Source organism: Nyctereutes procyonoides, unplaced genomic scaffold (assembly GCF_905146905.1).
Source record: "Nyctereutes procyonoides isolate TBG_1078 unplaced genomic scaffold, NYPRO_anot_genome, whole genome shotgun sequence".
NCBI classification, from domain to species: Eukaryota; Metazoa; Chordata; class Mammalia; order Carnivora; family Canidae; genus Nyctereutes; species Nyctereutes procyonoides.
In genome coordinates, this window is record NW_026575140.1 from 51,691,118 (window position 1) to 51,709,983 (window position 18,866).

Consider the following 18,866-nt stretch of genomic DNA (forward strand, 5'->3'; position numbering starts at 1 on the left):
AACAACACAGGGAGTAGGGGTGCTGACCACCAGCACAGCCAAAAATCCACCTTTAATTCTCCTTTGGCTCCCCAGAAACTTAACTACTGACAGCCTGCTGCTAGCCAGAAGCCTTCCCTGTAACATCAACAGTTGATGAGCACACATTCTGTATGTGATATGTATTATACACTGTATTCTTACAAGAAAGAAAGCCAGAGAAAAGAAATGTAACTAAGAAAATCAGAAGGCAGAAAAAATACATTTCCAGTACCCCTGCAAGTTGACCTATGTAGCAGGGCAAACCCATGTTGTTCAAGGGTCAACTGTGTTCCAAAATAACATAAACATAATTAAAGTGCAATGTCAAGTACAGGCTCAGAAAAATATTTCCAACAAACCAGTACATACATACAAAGCTCTTACATATCACTTAAAGAGAAAGTATCTTCATGCTTAAACGGACAAAAGACAACAGAGCCATTGTGGCAATTAAATAACAAAATACAAATGACTAATAAATGCTTGTAATTCATGTATTATGAACATAAGACCTTTTTCTTCTTCTCAAGACTTAAAACATGTTGCTTGTGTGAAAAGACAGAACTAGGGGTTGGGTGGCTCAGTGTTCACAGGGGCCTGGAGGGTTTAGGCAGTGGAGGCATGTGATCCCATTTAGGTTTCAGAACGTCACCCTGGATGCTGTGCTGAGAGCAGAATAGAGAAGGCCAACGTGGACGGAGCAACACCAGGTAGGTGGTTATTACAATAATCCAGGTGAGGGACAAGAGTCTGATAATGGGAAGGTTGTGAGAATTGGCTGGAGAGTCCAAACATCCTCAGCCACTCCCCACAACCCCTGGAGCTACCCGTGTGTGTGCACACACACACAATCTCCATCATTTCCTGGAGGAGTGAAGGTGGGGTTTGAGAGAACACTGGGGATCCTGAAAGACTCCAAAGTCTCTGACCTGGGCAACCATCACATGGGATTGGTTAACAGCAGCTGAGATGGGCATTCAGAGCAGGTTCAAGGTAAAAGATAGAGTTTGGTTTCAGAAGCTGTACTTCAGTTATCTTGCAGAAATCTAAGTGGAGCTGTTGAGCAGGTAAGAGGATATATATGGAGAGTCTGGGTTTCTCTATCTCCCACCGAAGTTCTTTGTCTGGTAATAAAGTTTCTGACGGGGAAATGTTATCACTGGGATATATTCTCACTACCTGTTGTAATAACAGAGGACACATAACTCATAGCAGCACCTCCAAATCACTTTGGAATACCAATTAATGAAGTATTTTATTATTATATATTAATAAATTATATATATATTAATATTATATATTATATATATTATATATATTAATATATATTATTATATATTATATATATTAATTATTATTAATACACAATTTCACTTAGTATTGTGTAAAACAAACTGCTGTCGTAGGTAACTTTTACACTGTCAATCACTTTAGCTTGATTTTATCTGCTTGCTTAGCATTACCCAATTTTAATTTAACTTGATTTATTACAATCTCAATGCTAATCCTTTCAAAAATGACTAATAAATTTCCAGGAAAATTTGTACAAATAATAGGATTATCTTCCTCCTTATCTTATAAAATGTAATTTCATTTTTAAATGATAGCTTTTGTGAAGTTAGAATAATAAAGGAACAATGTTTATTTAGGCTCTTTTAACCAGGGAATGTAGGTTCTCATTTGCCATTCACCGAGTGCCAGGGAGTAAGATAAATGAAACATGCCATTTTAGCCAAAGAGGAGCTCAGAGGCCAGTGGACCCTTCAGATCCATAAAAGCACGATGAGTTATTTAACAAATGTTGCAACAGAGAAATAGATGAGGAGCTCTGAGATCAGAGTAGAATGTGTCAAAATCCAGAAAAGGTTAAGCTCCGTGTAAGACACAAGTTTATGGAAAACAAGTGCTAAACAAATAATGGTTTAAATGACAGTGCAGAAGGTTAAATAGGACTCATATGAGGATGTTTTTGTGCTATACCACTTACTGATCTACCAACCAAACTTAAGAGTATTCATCTTAGGTGTTTTCTAACATTACACATGACTACAGTTCTTTCACCAAATGACTAAACACAGTATTTCTCAAACACCTAAGAGTGGACCTCCGTTAAGCTAACTGAACAAGGAGGTCACACCGCTGAGGTGGTCCTGATAGCTTAGCAAGCTAGGACAGGAGCAAACCAAAATCTGAGCTTGTAACACCTCAAGGTTAAGAAAGTAAAACCCAAGGACAACCAGTCACAAGCAGCTAATTTCCCCAAATAAGGTAACCACTTAAGCTATAGCCAAATAATTTCCCAAATAATTTGCCTATTTTGCTTCCTGTCTTTTTCCTGCCTCCTGTCCCTGGGATGCTCCTTAAATTACGTCCGGTTTGGCACTGTCCAATTCAAATCTACCGTTGCTCAAATACACTCTTATAGATTTTTAAGATGCCTCAGTTTATCTTTTCACACCTCATTTAGAGAAGAGCAGTCTGTCAATGTCACTGGCTGGCAGCTTGAGATACTTTGTAGTAAAACATCAATGGCATATCCAGGAGTATTTCTTTGATCAGCGAATTATTAAAAATGAATGCTGAATTCATTACTATTACACCACCCTATGCCGACATTTAGAAAGCAAATTAAGAATTCTACGGTCAATTACTATTTAGATTTCAACTTGATGGAAATGATAAAAGTAAGGAGGAAAAGAAACATGACAATAAAAATAATAAGGGTGACATGTTTATATTGATTGGATTTTCTCTTCTTGCAAAAAAGAACAGTGAACTTAACTGGCTGTCTAATTCAAGTTGATTCTTCTGTTGTTGTTGAAGTTCATGTGAATTTTTTAAAACGATGCTTAGAAAATAATAAAAATAACTTAGGATAATATACTTAATGTTGTGTGTAGGCATTTGCAGGGAAAGAAATAGGCTAATGAGGGACAGGATGATTAAGAAATGTGGACAACTATTCAAATACTTAAGTGGAGAAATGTGCCGATATGGAATGGCACGAAATGTAAATGAACTTTAGGATCTGGTCTCTTAATTTGACAGCTGTTTGACAACTGCAGAATGGAAAGCTGACCTCAGACAACTGCAAATAAATGAGAGACGATTAAGCCAAGGAATTTCATATGGAATGATACAATATACACTGTAGTAACTCCTCACAGGGGAATAGATAAATGCAGGCTGGGATTTTTATTGTCTTTGAAGGTACTGATACTCAATGGACTTAAATTTCACAAAAAGCTGTGTGTTACTCTATTACAATTAATGGCACTTTCTGAAATATAACTCACCATTGGTGGAGAAATAATTGTAAACACATTTGAAATTTCCAGGTGTTTCTTGAAGCAATTTTTATTTGACCTTTTTCGACTTTACCTTGTAGATGCTAAAGCGGTACCATCCCCCTTCCTCCCTTTTCTTAATTTAAAAATAATGAGCTCCTCCATGGTACAGCTCAAGAAGCCACACACGGACAAGAAACCTAGCAGCTTAATCCACAAAGTATAATTCAGCATCCACAGCTTGATTCTAAGTAAGCTACCAAGATATTCCAAGCCTCACTTTTTTCGGCATGGTGAAAATAAGGAGAGAGAACCACATTTCTCTATTTAGTCATTAAGAATTCTATTTTCAGGGGTGCCTGGGTGGCTCAGTTGGTTGGGCATCTGCCTTTTGCTCTGGATGTGGTCCTAGGGTCCTGGGATTGAGCCCCAAGTCAGGCTCTCTGCTCAGTGGGGAGTCTGCTTCTCTCTCTGCCCCTTATCTGGGTGGTGCTCTCTCTCTTCCCCTCTGCCTCTTTCCACTTCCCTGGTGCTCTCTCTCAAAATAAATTAATCTCTAAAAACAAGAATTCTATTTTCAGATGAAAGGTCTTTTTTTTAAATTTTGGTAAATGATGATATATAAATTATATATCCTATTTCAAAGGCCAGAACTGGTGGTGGGGAGGGGCGGGAGGGGGGGTGTCCTCCAGGTAAATTCAGCCCACTGACAAGTTTTGTTTGGTATGCACAGGGTTTCAAAAAATTGAGCCAACAACAACAAATTGAGCCAACATTTAACATTTAAAACTCAGGAAATTTCACATGAAAATCCAAGTGGATTGCAATGAAAGACCGGAGGTTCTAGCAACACGAAGCCTGCATTTATCTAGGCCAATCACAGCAGCAGCTCCCTTTGGTCAGGTCACTCTCCCAAATCATCAAGCCCACCACACAGCCCTACAACAGCAAGTAAAACATGTTAAGGAAGAGATCCAAAGGCATTTGTCTCTAAAAATGGAGGAAGTCACTGTAGGTAACTAGGATGAGTTCCTTGTGATCAGGGAATAGTTTAAAAAAAAAAAATCTCATTTCTAAGGCTTGCCTATAATCACTTTCCAGCAGGACTGCTTCCTATAAACAATTATAGTCCTAGAAACTAAGTGGCCTGAGGGGGGTGTGGGAGGGGAGAAATCTCCCGAGATCTGCTCCCCCCCCCAATTCCCTCCCCACCCCAGGAAGCAACACAAAGGAAGAACAATGTGAGCAAGGTCAGGCACAGGTCTCCAGGTTTGTCTCTCACCCAGCATCAATCCACCATCGATCCACCAGACTCTTCCTCCCAGAGAGGTCAGGTGTGCCCTGTGCACCACACCACTTACCACAGTTGTGACTTTACCCGTTAGCTGTGTCATTCTTTGACTGGTGCCTATTTTTCCCACCAAACAATGGGCAAACAGTCAGGACTCAGGACTCATTTATTCACACGCTGAGCTCCTACTATGCGTCGGAAAATTCTCAAGGTCGGGGGAAGAACAATGGATAAAACCAAGTCTCTGCTCCCAAGGTGCTGACATTCCTGGAAACAGACGCCAAACAGAAAGAATATGCCAGAGGAAGAGGCAATTCCTGGGCAGAGATGTGAATGAACAGGTAGAGGACTCCAGGGACTGCCAAGACTGTGGGGCAGGAGAGTACTCAAAGGGCTGGCGGTTGGCAAGGAAGCCAGAACAGCTGGTGTGGAGAGAGCAAGGTGCCGGAGGGTGAAGAGCAGTGGCGGAGGCCAGATTGCCCAGCAGTATGGATGCAACATTCATTCCATTTGTCCAGTAGCTTTATTTTCCCATCACAGAAAACACCCAGAATTTTCACACCACTGCAGCTCCACAGGGCTGGTCCTCTCTGCTGGTCAAGTCTGCACCACTCCCGGCTCCTGCTCTCTCACTCACAGTCATCTGGCTGCCAACCAGCACCTTTAGCTTGCTGTCTCTATCCCCTGCCAAAATCTGCTGGGCTCCACCAATGGCTCTGTTCATCTCCCCCCGGATATACTGAGAGAGCATGGCAAACCCAGAACCCACCCCCAAATCCAGCTGAATTATCATTTCCTCGTCAAGACTCACTCCTGCCTCCAGACTCCCCACCTCACTGGATGGCACTTTACCATGTCCAAGACTGACAAGGTACTTTACACTCCTGTTTTTTTCCTCACTAGGACGTCTGATTAATTAACTGGGGATGGAGAGAGCAAGAGTGCAGAGGGCCTGTCCCTTTCAACTCTGCGTTGCTACTGATGGTGCCCCTCAGGCTCTCCTGATCATACTCACTTTGTTATCTGATCAGGTCTATCCTCAAGCTTTGGTTCCTGGAATGTCTAAACCAACTTTCAGAGAAACAGCATCTCTCCACCTCCCTTCCTCATTCAATAAATGTTTACTAATAAATAGTAATAATGGTTAACATTGATTGCATGCTTACCAAGTACCAGGCCCTTCTCTAATAACTATCTCATTTCGTTTTCTCACCAACCTCATCTGTCAGGCCAGATTAAGTCAACCATCCAAAGTCACCAGGGTAATAAGGAACGGATACAGATCCTATCCCGGAGGCTGTCCTTGAACACTGGTCCTTACTGGCCTTCAGAGCAGCTCCCTTGCACCAGGCCCTGATTTGTGGATAAACAGACAGGGTCTCCCCCAACCCCTCAAGCTTACAATGAATCACCCAAATGTCCACTTAAAATCATGCAAAGCAGGGACATCTGGGTGGCTCAGTGGTTGAGTGTCTGGCTTCGGCTCAAAGTGTGATCCCAGGGTCCCGGGATTGAGTCCCACATCGGGCTTCCTGCATGAAGCTTACTTCTCCCTCTGTCTGTGTCTCTGCCTCTGTCTCTCTCATGAATAAATAAATAAAGTCTTAAAAAAAAATCGTGCAAAGCACTACAAAGAAAAGCTGCATGCTGTGGCACAGAAGAGCTGACAGGTAGTGGTGGGGGATGGTGGTTTAGGAAGTCTGTGAGGACCCATATATGGGTGCATTGTCTGCTTTTCCTTTCCACGTAGTCTTGTCCCTGCCTGATACTTTCTTATTAATATATTTATCGCTCAACTCTTGCTGTTCTATGTAAAACCCCACGGGAGGAGCAACCTATCTGCAAGCCCAGCATAGCACCTGGCATGTACCAGGTACTCAGGACACACTTGTTGACTGGATGACATTTTGCTGGAGATCCAGGCAGACCTTGTGATGTAAGGTGTGGGCAGCAGAAGGAGGAAAGGCTAGGGAAGAAACAGGCCATGCAGAGTCTAAGTTAGGATTGCCTTCTCTATCCTTCATAGAAAGCCAGTAGTTGTGCCATGAGCTTATTAATAACTACCACTGGTTGCCCAATGCCTACAGGGTAAGTCCAGATGCTTAGCAGGACACACTCTGGCCCTGCTAACTTCTTTAGCCAAATCTCCAGGAGTATATATGCCACCGTGGGCCTTATGTTTCTGCTACACTGTAATGTGTGTAGGTGCCCAAACGGTCTCCTAGGCATAACATTTTACATCTTCTGTGTCTACTCTGCCCGGGAAGTTCCTCTCTCACACACATCTGCCTGATAAACACCCCATAACGTTCCTTCTGAGACTCCGGTCCCTTCTCTGTGAAGTCTTCCAGACCACCACAGGTAGAAATGACCACTCCCTACACCTTTTGCACACCGAAGGTGCTATTTTTTTAATTGCTTTATCGTACTTCCCTGTATGGCTGTCTTCCTCTACTAGCTGGCAGCTGCTTCAGGGCAGGGACAAATCTTTTTCTCACTAGCAAAAATTATCCAGAAATGCGTGAAAATAACTTTCAAGAAAAGACCACCACATAGCAGGAGAGCTTTTCTGCTATTTGAGTCACATCTCGCTTTCTGGTCCTAGGTGAATCAAAATTTCTTTCCAGCAGGCCGGTAAACGTCAAGGGTATTTCAACAGCTTCCCCTGCCCTGATAATTTTAACCTGAGCCACATAGAATAAACAAAATTCTGTGCAAGTGAGAACTCGTTGAGTCACATTTTCCTGTCTTTCAAAGGCATTAAGGCAAATTCTTAAAGCCTGAACGTTCACCAAGTACTTATAAAAAGCGTCATTTTTGGTATAAGCTCACTTTCCTTATGCCAGAGATAGATGGCATGACTGAATGTCTACGTACTGCAAGACTTACCAATTGTTGCCCTTCTTGTGAGCAGACACGTCGGACTTTGAATCAGGGGACTGCCTAATAGTCCAAGGTCAACCACACGCTTATTATTTAGAGCTATTTCGCCATTCACTTGGTCATTCACTTAAGAGTCAGTGAAAATCGTGGAGGGAATCCAGGCTCGGGCCATACTATCCTTCACTAAAATCCCCATTTTCAAATCCCTGAGTCTTTTCACAAGAACTGAGAATCTGGCCTTAAGGTATTTTTATGGCTAATCCTAATCGTTTCAAATTAAGAAGGGCCGGATCTTTACCCACAGAGCTTCGGCAAGCTACTCGTGGAACGGACACGCAGCACTTGGTTTACCTCGCGACAGGCAGTGTGAATGGCGGCATGTTCGAGACCATCGACCGGACTTTGGCCAAAAGCAATACCAGAATAATATCACTCAGATACGTCACCAGATTTCTATTTCAGTATTAGTTTTCTTTCTTATAAGCTAGCAGTAAAGCTAGTCCTAAAGGCATCTCAGTTGGAGTAAAAGCTAAATCTGTACTTTATCTTAGTATTTTGAGCCTGCACCGTATGTTTTAAGGCATAAGGACACTCCAGATTACAAGTATACATAAATCTTATTAACTACCAAATTTTCTCCTTTGTTTCATCCTATCTCTACATTCCATCATTCAAATCCTTTAGAATTTCTTTGTTCCCTCCGTGATCATTGCTTCCGGGGGAAATCTGGCAGAGGATCTGAAGGAAATGCCAGAGTGAAATTTTCCTGAAGATTAATCACACAGGTAAGTAATTTCCCCTTCTTGCCAAACAATATATTCTAAAACTTCTTAGAAAATCAATAGGACAGAACTGGGTGGCCATGAAAATGTGAATTTTTAGGACTTAATCACTTACACACAACTTGTGAAGGCCTAATCACTCTCCTGAAGCACTTTGGGGCTCCATTACTAGTTGGAAAGACCAACACAAAGAATTATCCAGAGCTGATCTAGGTTAGAGAACATGGGTAGGAAAATGTGTCCCACTGTCCATCCCAGACACCCCAATTCCTGTTCCTGCTCCTTTCAAGTATCTAGGAGCTCAGCAAGTAATTTAGAATCATCAACTGACTCAAATTTTACAGTGTAAATATCAGGGCATCAAATTTTTTTTCATGTGTTAAACCTTAAAAGCAGTTTGTCACGAAGGCAAAGGGAATAAATATGAGATAAGGTAATGTATATTCTCCAGGGATGGGCCACACAGTGACCAATCCATGTCATCAGTCAGCTGGGAGACCCCCTAACATGGAGAATGGGGAAGGGTATCTGCAGTTCACAGCAGAAAACAAATAGGGTACACATGGATTCAGAAGAACTGCTTATTAGGAAAAGCAAAATGTAACTGAAGACTTAGAAAGGAAAAAAGGAAGAAAAAAAGAAAAGAAAAAACAAAAAGAAAAGAGGGGCACCTGGGTGGCTCAGTGGTTGAGCATCTGCCTTTGGCTCAGGTTGTAATTCTAGGGTCCTGGGATCAAGTCCCATATTGGGGCTCCCTGTGAGGAGTCTGCTTCTCCCTCTGCCTGTGTCTCTGCCTCTCTCTGTGTGTGTCTCTCATGAATAAATAAATAAAATCATGAATAAATAAATAAAATAAAATAAAAAGATGAGAAAAAAGAAAGGAAAAGAAAAAAGATCATTTGGGAAGAGACTCAGCTTGATTTCACGGTGGAATGACATGGAGATACTGGGAAAGGGTGAAGTCTCTGGGTCCCCCAAACCGGGTTTAATCACAACAGAGACACGAGCCAAGAATCATTAACTCCAAAAAATCCAAACTGGTATTATTTTCATTATATCTCAGTTAAACATCTGCTTGTTCAATTCAGGAACCATTTTAACCAGCATTTCTTAGTTTACCAGAACTGCCTACGCCATTCTGCATCACCTACAAAATGACAGAGAATAAATAATGTCTGCTGAACCCAAGTAACTACACATTCAAATGTGGAGAGTTCAAAAAGAAGTAAATACAGACTCGAATAAATGTGTACATACATTCATACACATGCACACATATTACAGTTTGCAAGTATCACCCAAGTCTCTTAGTACACTGAGGAAATTAAACATACCTTCCCTTCCCATTCTCTATTTTGAGAACCTAACTGGAGACAGTTGATGGATAATCAGATTCTGAAAGCACAGAGGATATGAGCTAAAAAACAGACCACACTTTCATATTAATAACAACAAAAACAGGGATGCCTGGTTGGCTCAGTGGTTGAGCATCTGCCTTTAGCTCAGATCATGATCCCGGAGTCCTGGGATTGAGTTCTGCATTGGGCTCCCTGCAAGGAGCCTGCTTCTTCCTCTGCCTGTGTCTCTGCCTCTCATTCTGTGTCTCTCATGAATAAATAAATAAAATCTTTAAAACAAAAACAAAAACAGCTAACAAACTGAGCACTTAGCTTTCCAAAGGCAAAGTGCTTTACATCTTCCACCCTCATTAGAGACAGCTATATTACCATGTCCACTATGGCAACTTCACCTTTGGTACTTAGTAGCATAGATGTTGGCAGTTAGCTTGGTAGAAGACTCATATTAATGGGAATAACCCTATTCTGACATGGTGACTGGACCAGGGCATTTCAGTTGGGAGGAGAAAGCAGTGCACCCACAGTCCATGGTCCACAGGGTCTGCTCCCAACTTGACCATTTTCAGATGTGTGATCAATGGCAACACTAAGCTTCATTTTATTCCTCTACAATGCTGGAATAATGCCACCTCACAGACATGTCATAAGCAGCAACATAAATAAATGGATTAAGTAATGGCCAGTTAATGTGGCATGTAAATCACAAAATACTATCTACCAATATATGTTCAAATTGTCATCATCTCTGCATTTGCTGGCAAAACTTCACCAAGAGTTATTTTGGTTATGAATAACAATGCCAAACTCACTCTACTGAGATGGATCATTCCGGAGAGGGGAATCAAATGCAATTTAGGAACTATGTAGGGTCATATAAATTCAGGAAAAGAGACTTTGCATTTAAAATGCGTCTTCTTCTGGACATTGTTCAGTAATGCTCCTCATTTGCTTTATATAAAAAACATATTTAGTTGGAGACTCTTTCCCAAATGCTATTCAAAGACTCTGGGCAAATCTGATCTGGTGCTGAGTGGTTGCGTTTGATGTTGCTGAGGAAGTAGACATCTTGGGAGGGGGATTATGTTGGCATTTGGGGTAGGTTTGACTAGGGGCCATACAGGGGGGGGGGGGGGGTTTTTATGATTTGGCTTTCAATTGAACTTCTTGAGGTGGGTTTTGGTGAGGGCGCTGTGGGTGGGGGCGGTATCGTAGGTGGGGAGAGGTTGCTTCTTCTTGGGGGTGGAGAACTGCTGGAGGTTTCGGAGTGTCTTATTTGCCTCTGTGTGTTTGTCCTAGGGGGGTATTACATGGGTTTGAGTGTATTGGCCTGTGGGTGCGTCTAGTCTGGTCGGCAGAGGCTTTTTATTTTGTGGTCAGCTGGTTTGGTGTAGTGGTTGCGTTGGGGGGGGTGGGTTGGGTGGTGGTAGCTTTGTGGGATGGTGTTGTTAGAATGGTTTGAGCTGTGGATAGGGGGGGGTGGGGGGCGGGGTGGGATCTTATGTTTTTTTGCGGGTGCGGGGGAGGAAGGGACTGTTGTGTTTTGGCGGGGGGTAGGGCGCGTGGGACAGTCACCTCCAATTAGGTTGGTGCATGGGGAAGAGCAGGGTGTGACTTTGCGCCGGAAGGGGGGGTCACATGTTGGCCTGCCATGAAATGTCTATCAATGGCGGGGCTAGGTGCTATATCTACATTTTTTTTATCGGGAGAGGCTGGGATCCGGGGGGAAGTCTCTACGACGGGTGACAGAGTTCATTTCCTTTCATAAAAAATCTTCAACATTTGCAGAGACACTAGATCCTAGAGATAACATACCCTTATCAGCTTTACTTTCTAATTATAACCTACCTCACAGATCTGAAAGTCTACTTATGTTTTGTGCCTTTATTCTAATTTTCTCCAAAATAAAGTCCCCAAGAACATCAGCAGTTCTTAGAGCTAAGTCTAGGTTATGAATTCATTCATCATTTATTTGATCTTTCAAAAGAGACATGGGGGTGGGGGCAGGAATCCTATGAACCAGGACTTAAGCAGATGAGATAATGTAAAATGGTGAGATTACTTGGTATAGAGCAAGTGTGAAGTTAATTGTTAGCTGCAATTATTGTTATGATTAGCACTTCTTTCTACTTTGCCCTGCTTCCACCATAAATGTTCCTTTATTCCCAACATGACTTCCTTAGGAACCTCACCCTCCTGGCCTGCTGTATGCTTATGAGGAAGAGGTGCTAGATGTACAGGATAAGTAAGTCGTAATTGTTGGTGTGGAAGGTGAGAGTTCTCCAGGAAAGAGGTACAGATGAAGAACTACATGGTGGTAGCACAAGTGCCCATTAACCATGGTTAGAGAGTGATACCTTGAAAGTACTGTCACATGGAGGAAAACACACTGAGCATTCCCAGAGAGAACAATGAGCAACAGGATGCAGACTGACTCCATATGAGGAAGACATCTCTAATCATGGGGCGGCCCACCTAGTGAAGCAGCTGGCTTGGAAATTAGTGACAACTGTGGTAAGTAGTATCTGCCAGGGGCACCGTAAGAATGAGAGAGATCCATCACAGAAGAAATCGTCAACGTCCTTGAACGACTTACTAACAGAGTAACGGTGGAGGAGAAGATTCTTAAAGCTCCACAGTTTGGCCTGGCAGTGGATCCTACCTGAGACCACGGAAATGGTGAAGGAGAGACAAGCCCGGGGGCCTGACCTGCACTGAGGAAAAACCTCACTTGTCTAGTCCGCACATGCGTGAGCAGAAAATCCAGAACCTGAGGCCAGATCTTTTGGTATGAAGGTACTTCTACCACACCTCATTTCAATCGAAGGACTGAGGACCCAGGTGGGTTATGAATAGAGCTCATATAATTTCCTGTCCAAACTAGAATAGTTGAGAGGGGGGATGGGGGCATTATTAATAATTACACCAGGGACACAAGCATAAACCAGGCCATATGACCACTCCAGTGATCAGTGGGTAGTTACAGGCAGAAAAATGTGAGCCAGAGAAGACCTGAGGTAGAGATTGGAGCCAGGACCTTGGGTAAAGACCTAAGAGTGAAATCAAAAGTAGAAATCATTAAAGCAGTGGTTCTCAATCAGGGGTGATCTGGGTCCCCAGGGAATGTCTGACAATGTCTGAAGACGTTTTCAGTTGTCACAACTAAGGGGTGTGTTGCTAACACCAGGTGGTGGGTAAAGACCAGGGATGCCAGGAGACACCCCACAAAACACAGGACAGTCCCTCACAACAAAGTCATCCAACCCGTGCGGTCCAGAGGGCGAGGGCTGAGAATCCCTATATTAAAAATTAAAAGACATGCTGGCACAAACATATGAAACATGAAAATGTTCAGACCCTACATGACAGAGTTAATAATCTGATCTGCACGCATCTGAATATAGTGGCAAACACAAATGGCCAATAAACATTAGACCCCCATCCCAAAACAAAAAACAACACTGCCTTCTAAGTAATCAAAACAACCTGAATTAAAAGGACACCTAGGCGGGGGGTGGGGGTGAATGGGTGACGGGCACGGAGGGGGACACTTGACGGGATGAGCACTGGGTGTTATTCTGTATGTTGGTAAATTGAACACCAATAAAAATTAATTTATAAAAAAAAAAATACCAATGAGGATAAAAAAAAAAAAAAAAAAAAAAAAAAAGGACACCTAGGGATCCCTGGGTGGCGCAGCGGTTTGGCGCCTGCCTTTGGCCGAGGGCGCGATCCTGGAGACCCGGGATCGAATCCCACATCGGGCTCCCAGTGCATGGAGCCTGCTTCTCCCTCTGCCTGTGTCTCTGCCTCTCTCTCTCTGTGACTATCATAAATAAATAAATTAAAAAAAAAAAAAGGACATACCTAATGTTACCTACAACCTGGCACAGATTTCCCAACATGAAATGTCAGTGAGGAGCACTTCATATAGAAGCATAAAGTGATTTAAAACAAGCAAACACATGAACAAAACACATTCCAGGAAGGAATTTCTCTGCACTTACAACACATATCTTTTTTTATTTTAACTTTTTATTTTATATTTTATTTTTTTTTAAAGATTTATTTATGGAGAGAGAGAAGGTGGGATAGAAGGAGGGGTAGAGAGGATCTTAAGCAGACTCTGCACCAAGTGCAGAGCCCAACACAGCGATCGATCTCACAACCCTGAGATCATGACTTAAGCCAAAATCAAGAATCGGACGCTTAACTGACTCAGCCACCCAAGCACCACTTAACATTTTAAAAACTACATATCTTTTAAAGCACAATTTTAGTAATTTATCTAAAGAAATAGCTAAGTACATGTTCAAGTATTTAGCTACAAGAATTTCAGCTCAGCATTATTTACCTAGGCAAAAGAGTAGTAATCCCTAAAATGACAAATAAGGAGAGACTGATTAAACAAATCACAATATACCTCTATACAATCATGTTACTTCAAATATTGACATGGAAAAACGTTCATGATTATTTCATTTAAAGGAGAAAAAGTATACAAGCCATATGTATCATACATAAATCATTTCTGTGAGAAATTTATATGTGGAGATTGTGTGTAAAAAAAAAAAGCCTATAATAATATAAATCAAAATGTTAACAAGTGAGTCTGTTTGGGTGGTGGGACAGATATAAGCACTACAAAGCCAGAGCTTTCCAGCTGTCCTCTGGTGTAACTCTAACACATAGAGCAGCACCTGGCACAAGAGAAACACAAAATAAAGAATATTATTGCTATTTTTGCTTAGTTATATTTTCTCACTGATTTGCAATGGAAACATTATTTGCATGACACATCTTTTTTAAATGTTACTTTTATTTTTTATTTTAGTTTTTTAAGATTTTATTTATTTATTCAGGAGAGACAGAGAGAGAGAGAGAGAGAGAGAGAGACAGAGAGAGAGACAGAAAGAGACACAGGCAGAGAGAGAAGCAGGCTCCATGCAGGGAGTCCGATGTGGGACTCGATCCTGGGACTGCAGGATCACGTCCTGTGCTGAAGGCAGATGCTCAACTGCTGAGCCACCCAGGTGTCCCTTAAATGTTACTTTTAAAAAGAATAATTCAAAGGTGAAACAGGATGTTTTACAAAGAAATGGCAGTAATGTCACCTACCTCATGGGGCAGTAGGGCTTAAATAACCATTTCTGTAAATATGCTTCGTAAACTCTGAAACACTGTACGAATGTCACCAGTTAGTTCTTTTCTTAAGACCCTATATTCCAAAGTTAAATCAGCCTCATATATGCTTTGGCTGGTGGCCCTCACCTCATTCATGTCACATCCACTCACCTGCCCTCTAAAAACAGTTAGAGATGTGTGCAACATGGCTTCAAAAGCACAAAGCTGCAATGACAGAGCTCAGGCTGAGAAAGTGGGTACACCTATCAGAAGGAACAGCAGGTCACCCACAAAATGGGTCTTGTAGAAATGTATTTATTGACACGTACTCCTAACCTCTATTAAGAAAAATCATCTCTATGTAAGGTTTACATAAACCCCAATACAGTTTATTATAACAGTATGTACTATGTCAAATACTCAATTATGCTAACAATTTTCTGACAGTTCTTATCTTTTTCAATTTTGTAATTCATTCCTCTTGAATTGACTCAGCTTTTCACTTTGAGTTGCTTGTTTTTCAAGATTTGATCTGTCAAAGCCATCTATTACATTTTATCTTTCAGTTGCTAAATTTTATGGATGGCTTTCATCCTTTGGAGGTACACCCGCTTTCAGGTCTCACTATGGTTTCCAATGAAGCATGCATCTATTTTATAAAACATGGATGTAATTCCCTCTTACATTTTAATGTTAGTGGTTTCTTATATACACATACATCTCTTTATGCGCCAGTCATTACTTCATAAATCAGAAGCTGAAGCTCATTTTCTCTCCCTAAAACAAATGTAGGAGCTATTTCCCAAAGCTTCATTTTTCCTACATTCACAGAGAGATCACAGAAGTAGGGTACAAAGAGGCAGCACTCAGAACTAAATTAATAACAGCTAAAAGAAGTATTTAAAAAATATGAAATGTTATTCAAATCCTTTAGTATATGTGGGCAGAAAGAAATTTTTTTCTCCCACAGAACTCTGTTAGAAGCTGGAAACTTTTATACATACCAACCACATATATGCATTCTTTAAGCTGGATGCCAGCTCCCTAAAAAAAACGGGAAGCTCTTGCTTTTCACCAACTATTTCTTTATCTTTTTCACCAACTATTTCTTTACCCGCTATTCAAAACTCAGGTAAAGGTTTGTTGCCCAGTGCTCTTCATTCTGCTTACATAATTAAAGGTGGTAATGAAAATGTCCTCACATTCCTTTATTTTAATTTTATGAGGCTGCTCAGCAATACTAATTGAACTACAATCCTTCCAACAAAATTTAGAAAATATTGTAATTTGGGAAGCTTATTGATATACCATGATATCAGTGGAATTCAACGATGGTGGGCATTACTATGTTTAAGTAGTGTGATGTTTCCAAAGGAGACTGGAGCCCAGGGTGAGGGGAAGGAAGCGATATGATGAATACAAGAAAATGAAGAAATTAAGGGGCCACGTTTTACAGAAGAAGAAGCCTGGCAGGGGGTAGGAGTGACCATGGAGGAGGATGTGAAGTGTTCCACAGGAAGAACGGGACAAGTGAGTGCAGAACGGGGCTAGGAAGCCAACCTAAGAAGGAAACGCTGACAGAAGGGGCAAACAACACGATTTGTCAGTTCCAGAAATAATCCCATCATATAGTTGGCTCCTTCTCAGTAGTATGAGATAGACCCTAACTCACCCCCATAGCAAACATACTTCCTACAGAGAGATGCAACAAAGTAGCCAAATACATTTAAACTTTTAAAATTTAGGGACCCCTGGGTGGCTCAGTGGTTGAGCGTCTGCTTTCAGCTCAGGGCATGATCCCGGGGTTCTGGGATCGAGTCCCGCATTGGGGTCCCCGCGGGGAGCCTGCTTCTCCCTCTGCCTGTGTCTCTGCCTCTCTCCCTGTGTCTCTCATGAATAAATAAATAACATCTTTAAAAAAATAAAGTAAAATAAACTTTTACAATTTCTAACACCTTGGTTTATGTTCAGTTTCTAGAAGTTTCGGCCCAAATGTAAATCATTCCATGCTTTTTATTTCCCTCAAGATATTTTCTTGCTATGTGTGACAGGCTTTTTTTCCACGATAAAATCCTAAATCACCTTTTAGGGAGGAGGATGGGAGGAGTATGGCAGCTCAGACTCAAGGCAACTCTGTATTATTTTTTATAACATATTGGGATTTCTGAACCATTTGATGCTTATTAGTCAGTTGTCATTTTTCTAAATATCTACACTTTCATTTTAAATTGTATTCAAATCTATAGAATTTAAGCAGGAGACAGCAGTTAGTTAATAAATATCTCGAGGATAAACGCAGCTCTTCAACTGAAAAAAGGAGCCTCAAAGCCAGAATGAGTTCCTGGCTTAATCTCATGACCTAGATTTGTAACTAAATAAAAATAATAATTTTAAAAATATTTTGAGAAATAGACCCAAAATAGCAACAAAAATCCATTTTGCTTATATTGTGCTCTATTCAAAATTTCATTAAAAACATGTTCATTATAAAACCAGGATTCTTCTCTTAGCCAAGCCAATGAGGGAGGGGAGCAGAAAGAAAGAACAATCTGGAAGAGCTGTACTGTGGTTTACAAGATGGGACAATACCAGGATTAGCTGGGCCTCCGTATGAGACTGCTTGGACATTAAAAACAGTAACAAAAATAAATTTTATTTGAAATAGATTGATCCCTCCTCCAAACAGCTGATAACACATTGTAAAAGCATAATGGTTTGAGGCATCACTGAATTAAAATTCCCATATTTCACTGCATAAACTTATATACCCACTCAGCCATGCTGTTTTCCTACCAGTAACTTGAATTCCTATTTTAAAACCATGCCAACTCCTCTCAGGTGTTCTGGTGATGAAAACGACTTTCCTTAAGTTTTACCCAAGACTTTTTCACTCTGGTATCTGATGTGGTGGCACATACCACAATCACGAGGCGGGGGGAAAGAACTATTTTTTTAAGACCTATTTTGATGTTTAAAATAATGGGGGGGGGGGAACAATGCATTAAAAATAATATGCTAATTAATTTTTAAATATATTCTGTGATTCCATACACCAAGTTTCCTGAATACTGAATTATTGTTTTTTTTAAAGCTGGATAAAATAATAATAATAAAAATTTTAAAAGACTTAAAAAGCTGGATATACTTCTTTAAAATACATTGTTGGGGTGACTGGGTGGCACAGTCAGTTGAGCCTCCGACTCTTGGGTTTTGGCTCAGGTCATGATCTCAGGGTCCTGGGATCAAGCCCTGCATTGGGCTCCACGCTCAGCACAGAGTCTGCCTGGGGTTCTCTCTCTCCCTCTGTCCCTCCTCCCCCTCTAAAATAAAGAAATAAATTAAAAAAAAAAACAAAACGTTGTTATATATGTAAACAAATGCAAACAAAGCAAACCAAAGAAAGAAGATCACATAAAATGATAAGCTCAGGGGAATGTGTCTGAAATGGATGACAGCAGAAAGTCTGATGGCTCTGAAACACGTCTGACCCAAGGACTCCTGGTCAGCTGAAGTAGAGAGTTGACTGCTCTCTCATGTGGAAACCATTCACTTCAAAACATGAGAGACATCAGCTCTGTTACCCAAGAGACCTCTATAGGATATGTAGTGTCACAAATTACTGGAGCCTCTCCATCTGTATATGTGGTATGGAAAGTCATCTTCTTTTTTTTTTTTTTTAAAGATTTTATTTATTTATCCCTGAGAGACACGGAGAGAGGCAGAGACATAGGCAGAGGGAGAAGCAGGCTCCATGCAGGGAGCCTGACATGGGACTCGAGCCCGGGTCTACAGGATCACACTCTGGGCTAAACCGCTGAGCCGCCTAGTGCCCTGGGAAGTCTTTTTGAAAAACTTAACAATACTACCACATAAGAAAACATAATAATAACATGATCAAGCTGAAAAGTGACTCACTGACCTGATTGATGGAGTTGGCAGCACAGGATGCAAGGCCTGTTCCCAGAGAAGTAAGCAGGAAACAGGGCCAGTCAAAAGGTCCTGGGGCCAGTGCAAATCCAGCTGAAGTGGTGCTGACAACCAGAGCTGCAACACAGAAACAGAGCAGACATCTCATCACCAACGCGCACTCCGGATGATAAAAGCCAAAAAGCAAACCAATCCA

The 18,866-nt window shown here is 41.4% G+C and overlaps 1 protein-coding gene across 1 annotated transcript in view; it reads right to left on the reverse strand.

The window, feature by feature from the left end:
• LOC129497280 (protoheme IX farnesyltransferase, mitochondrial) overlaps positions 1 to 18,866 on the reverse strand; it is a 128,145-nt gene that overhangs the window by 79,135 nt on the left and 30,144 nt on the right. The window contains exon 4 of the mRNA XM_055306062.1: positions 18,663 to 18,787. Within this exon, the coding sequence (XP_055162037.1) occupies positions 18,663 to 18,787 (125 nt within the window). The remainder of the gene's footprint in view (positions 1 to 18,662; positions 18,788 to 18,866) is intronic.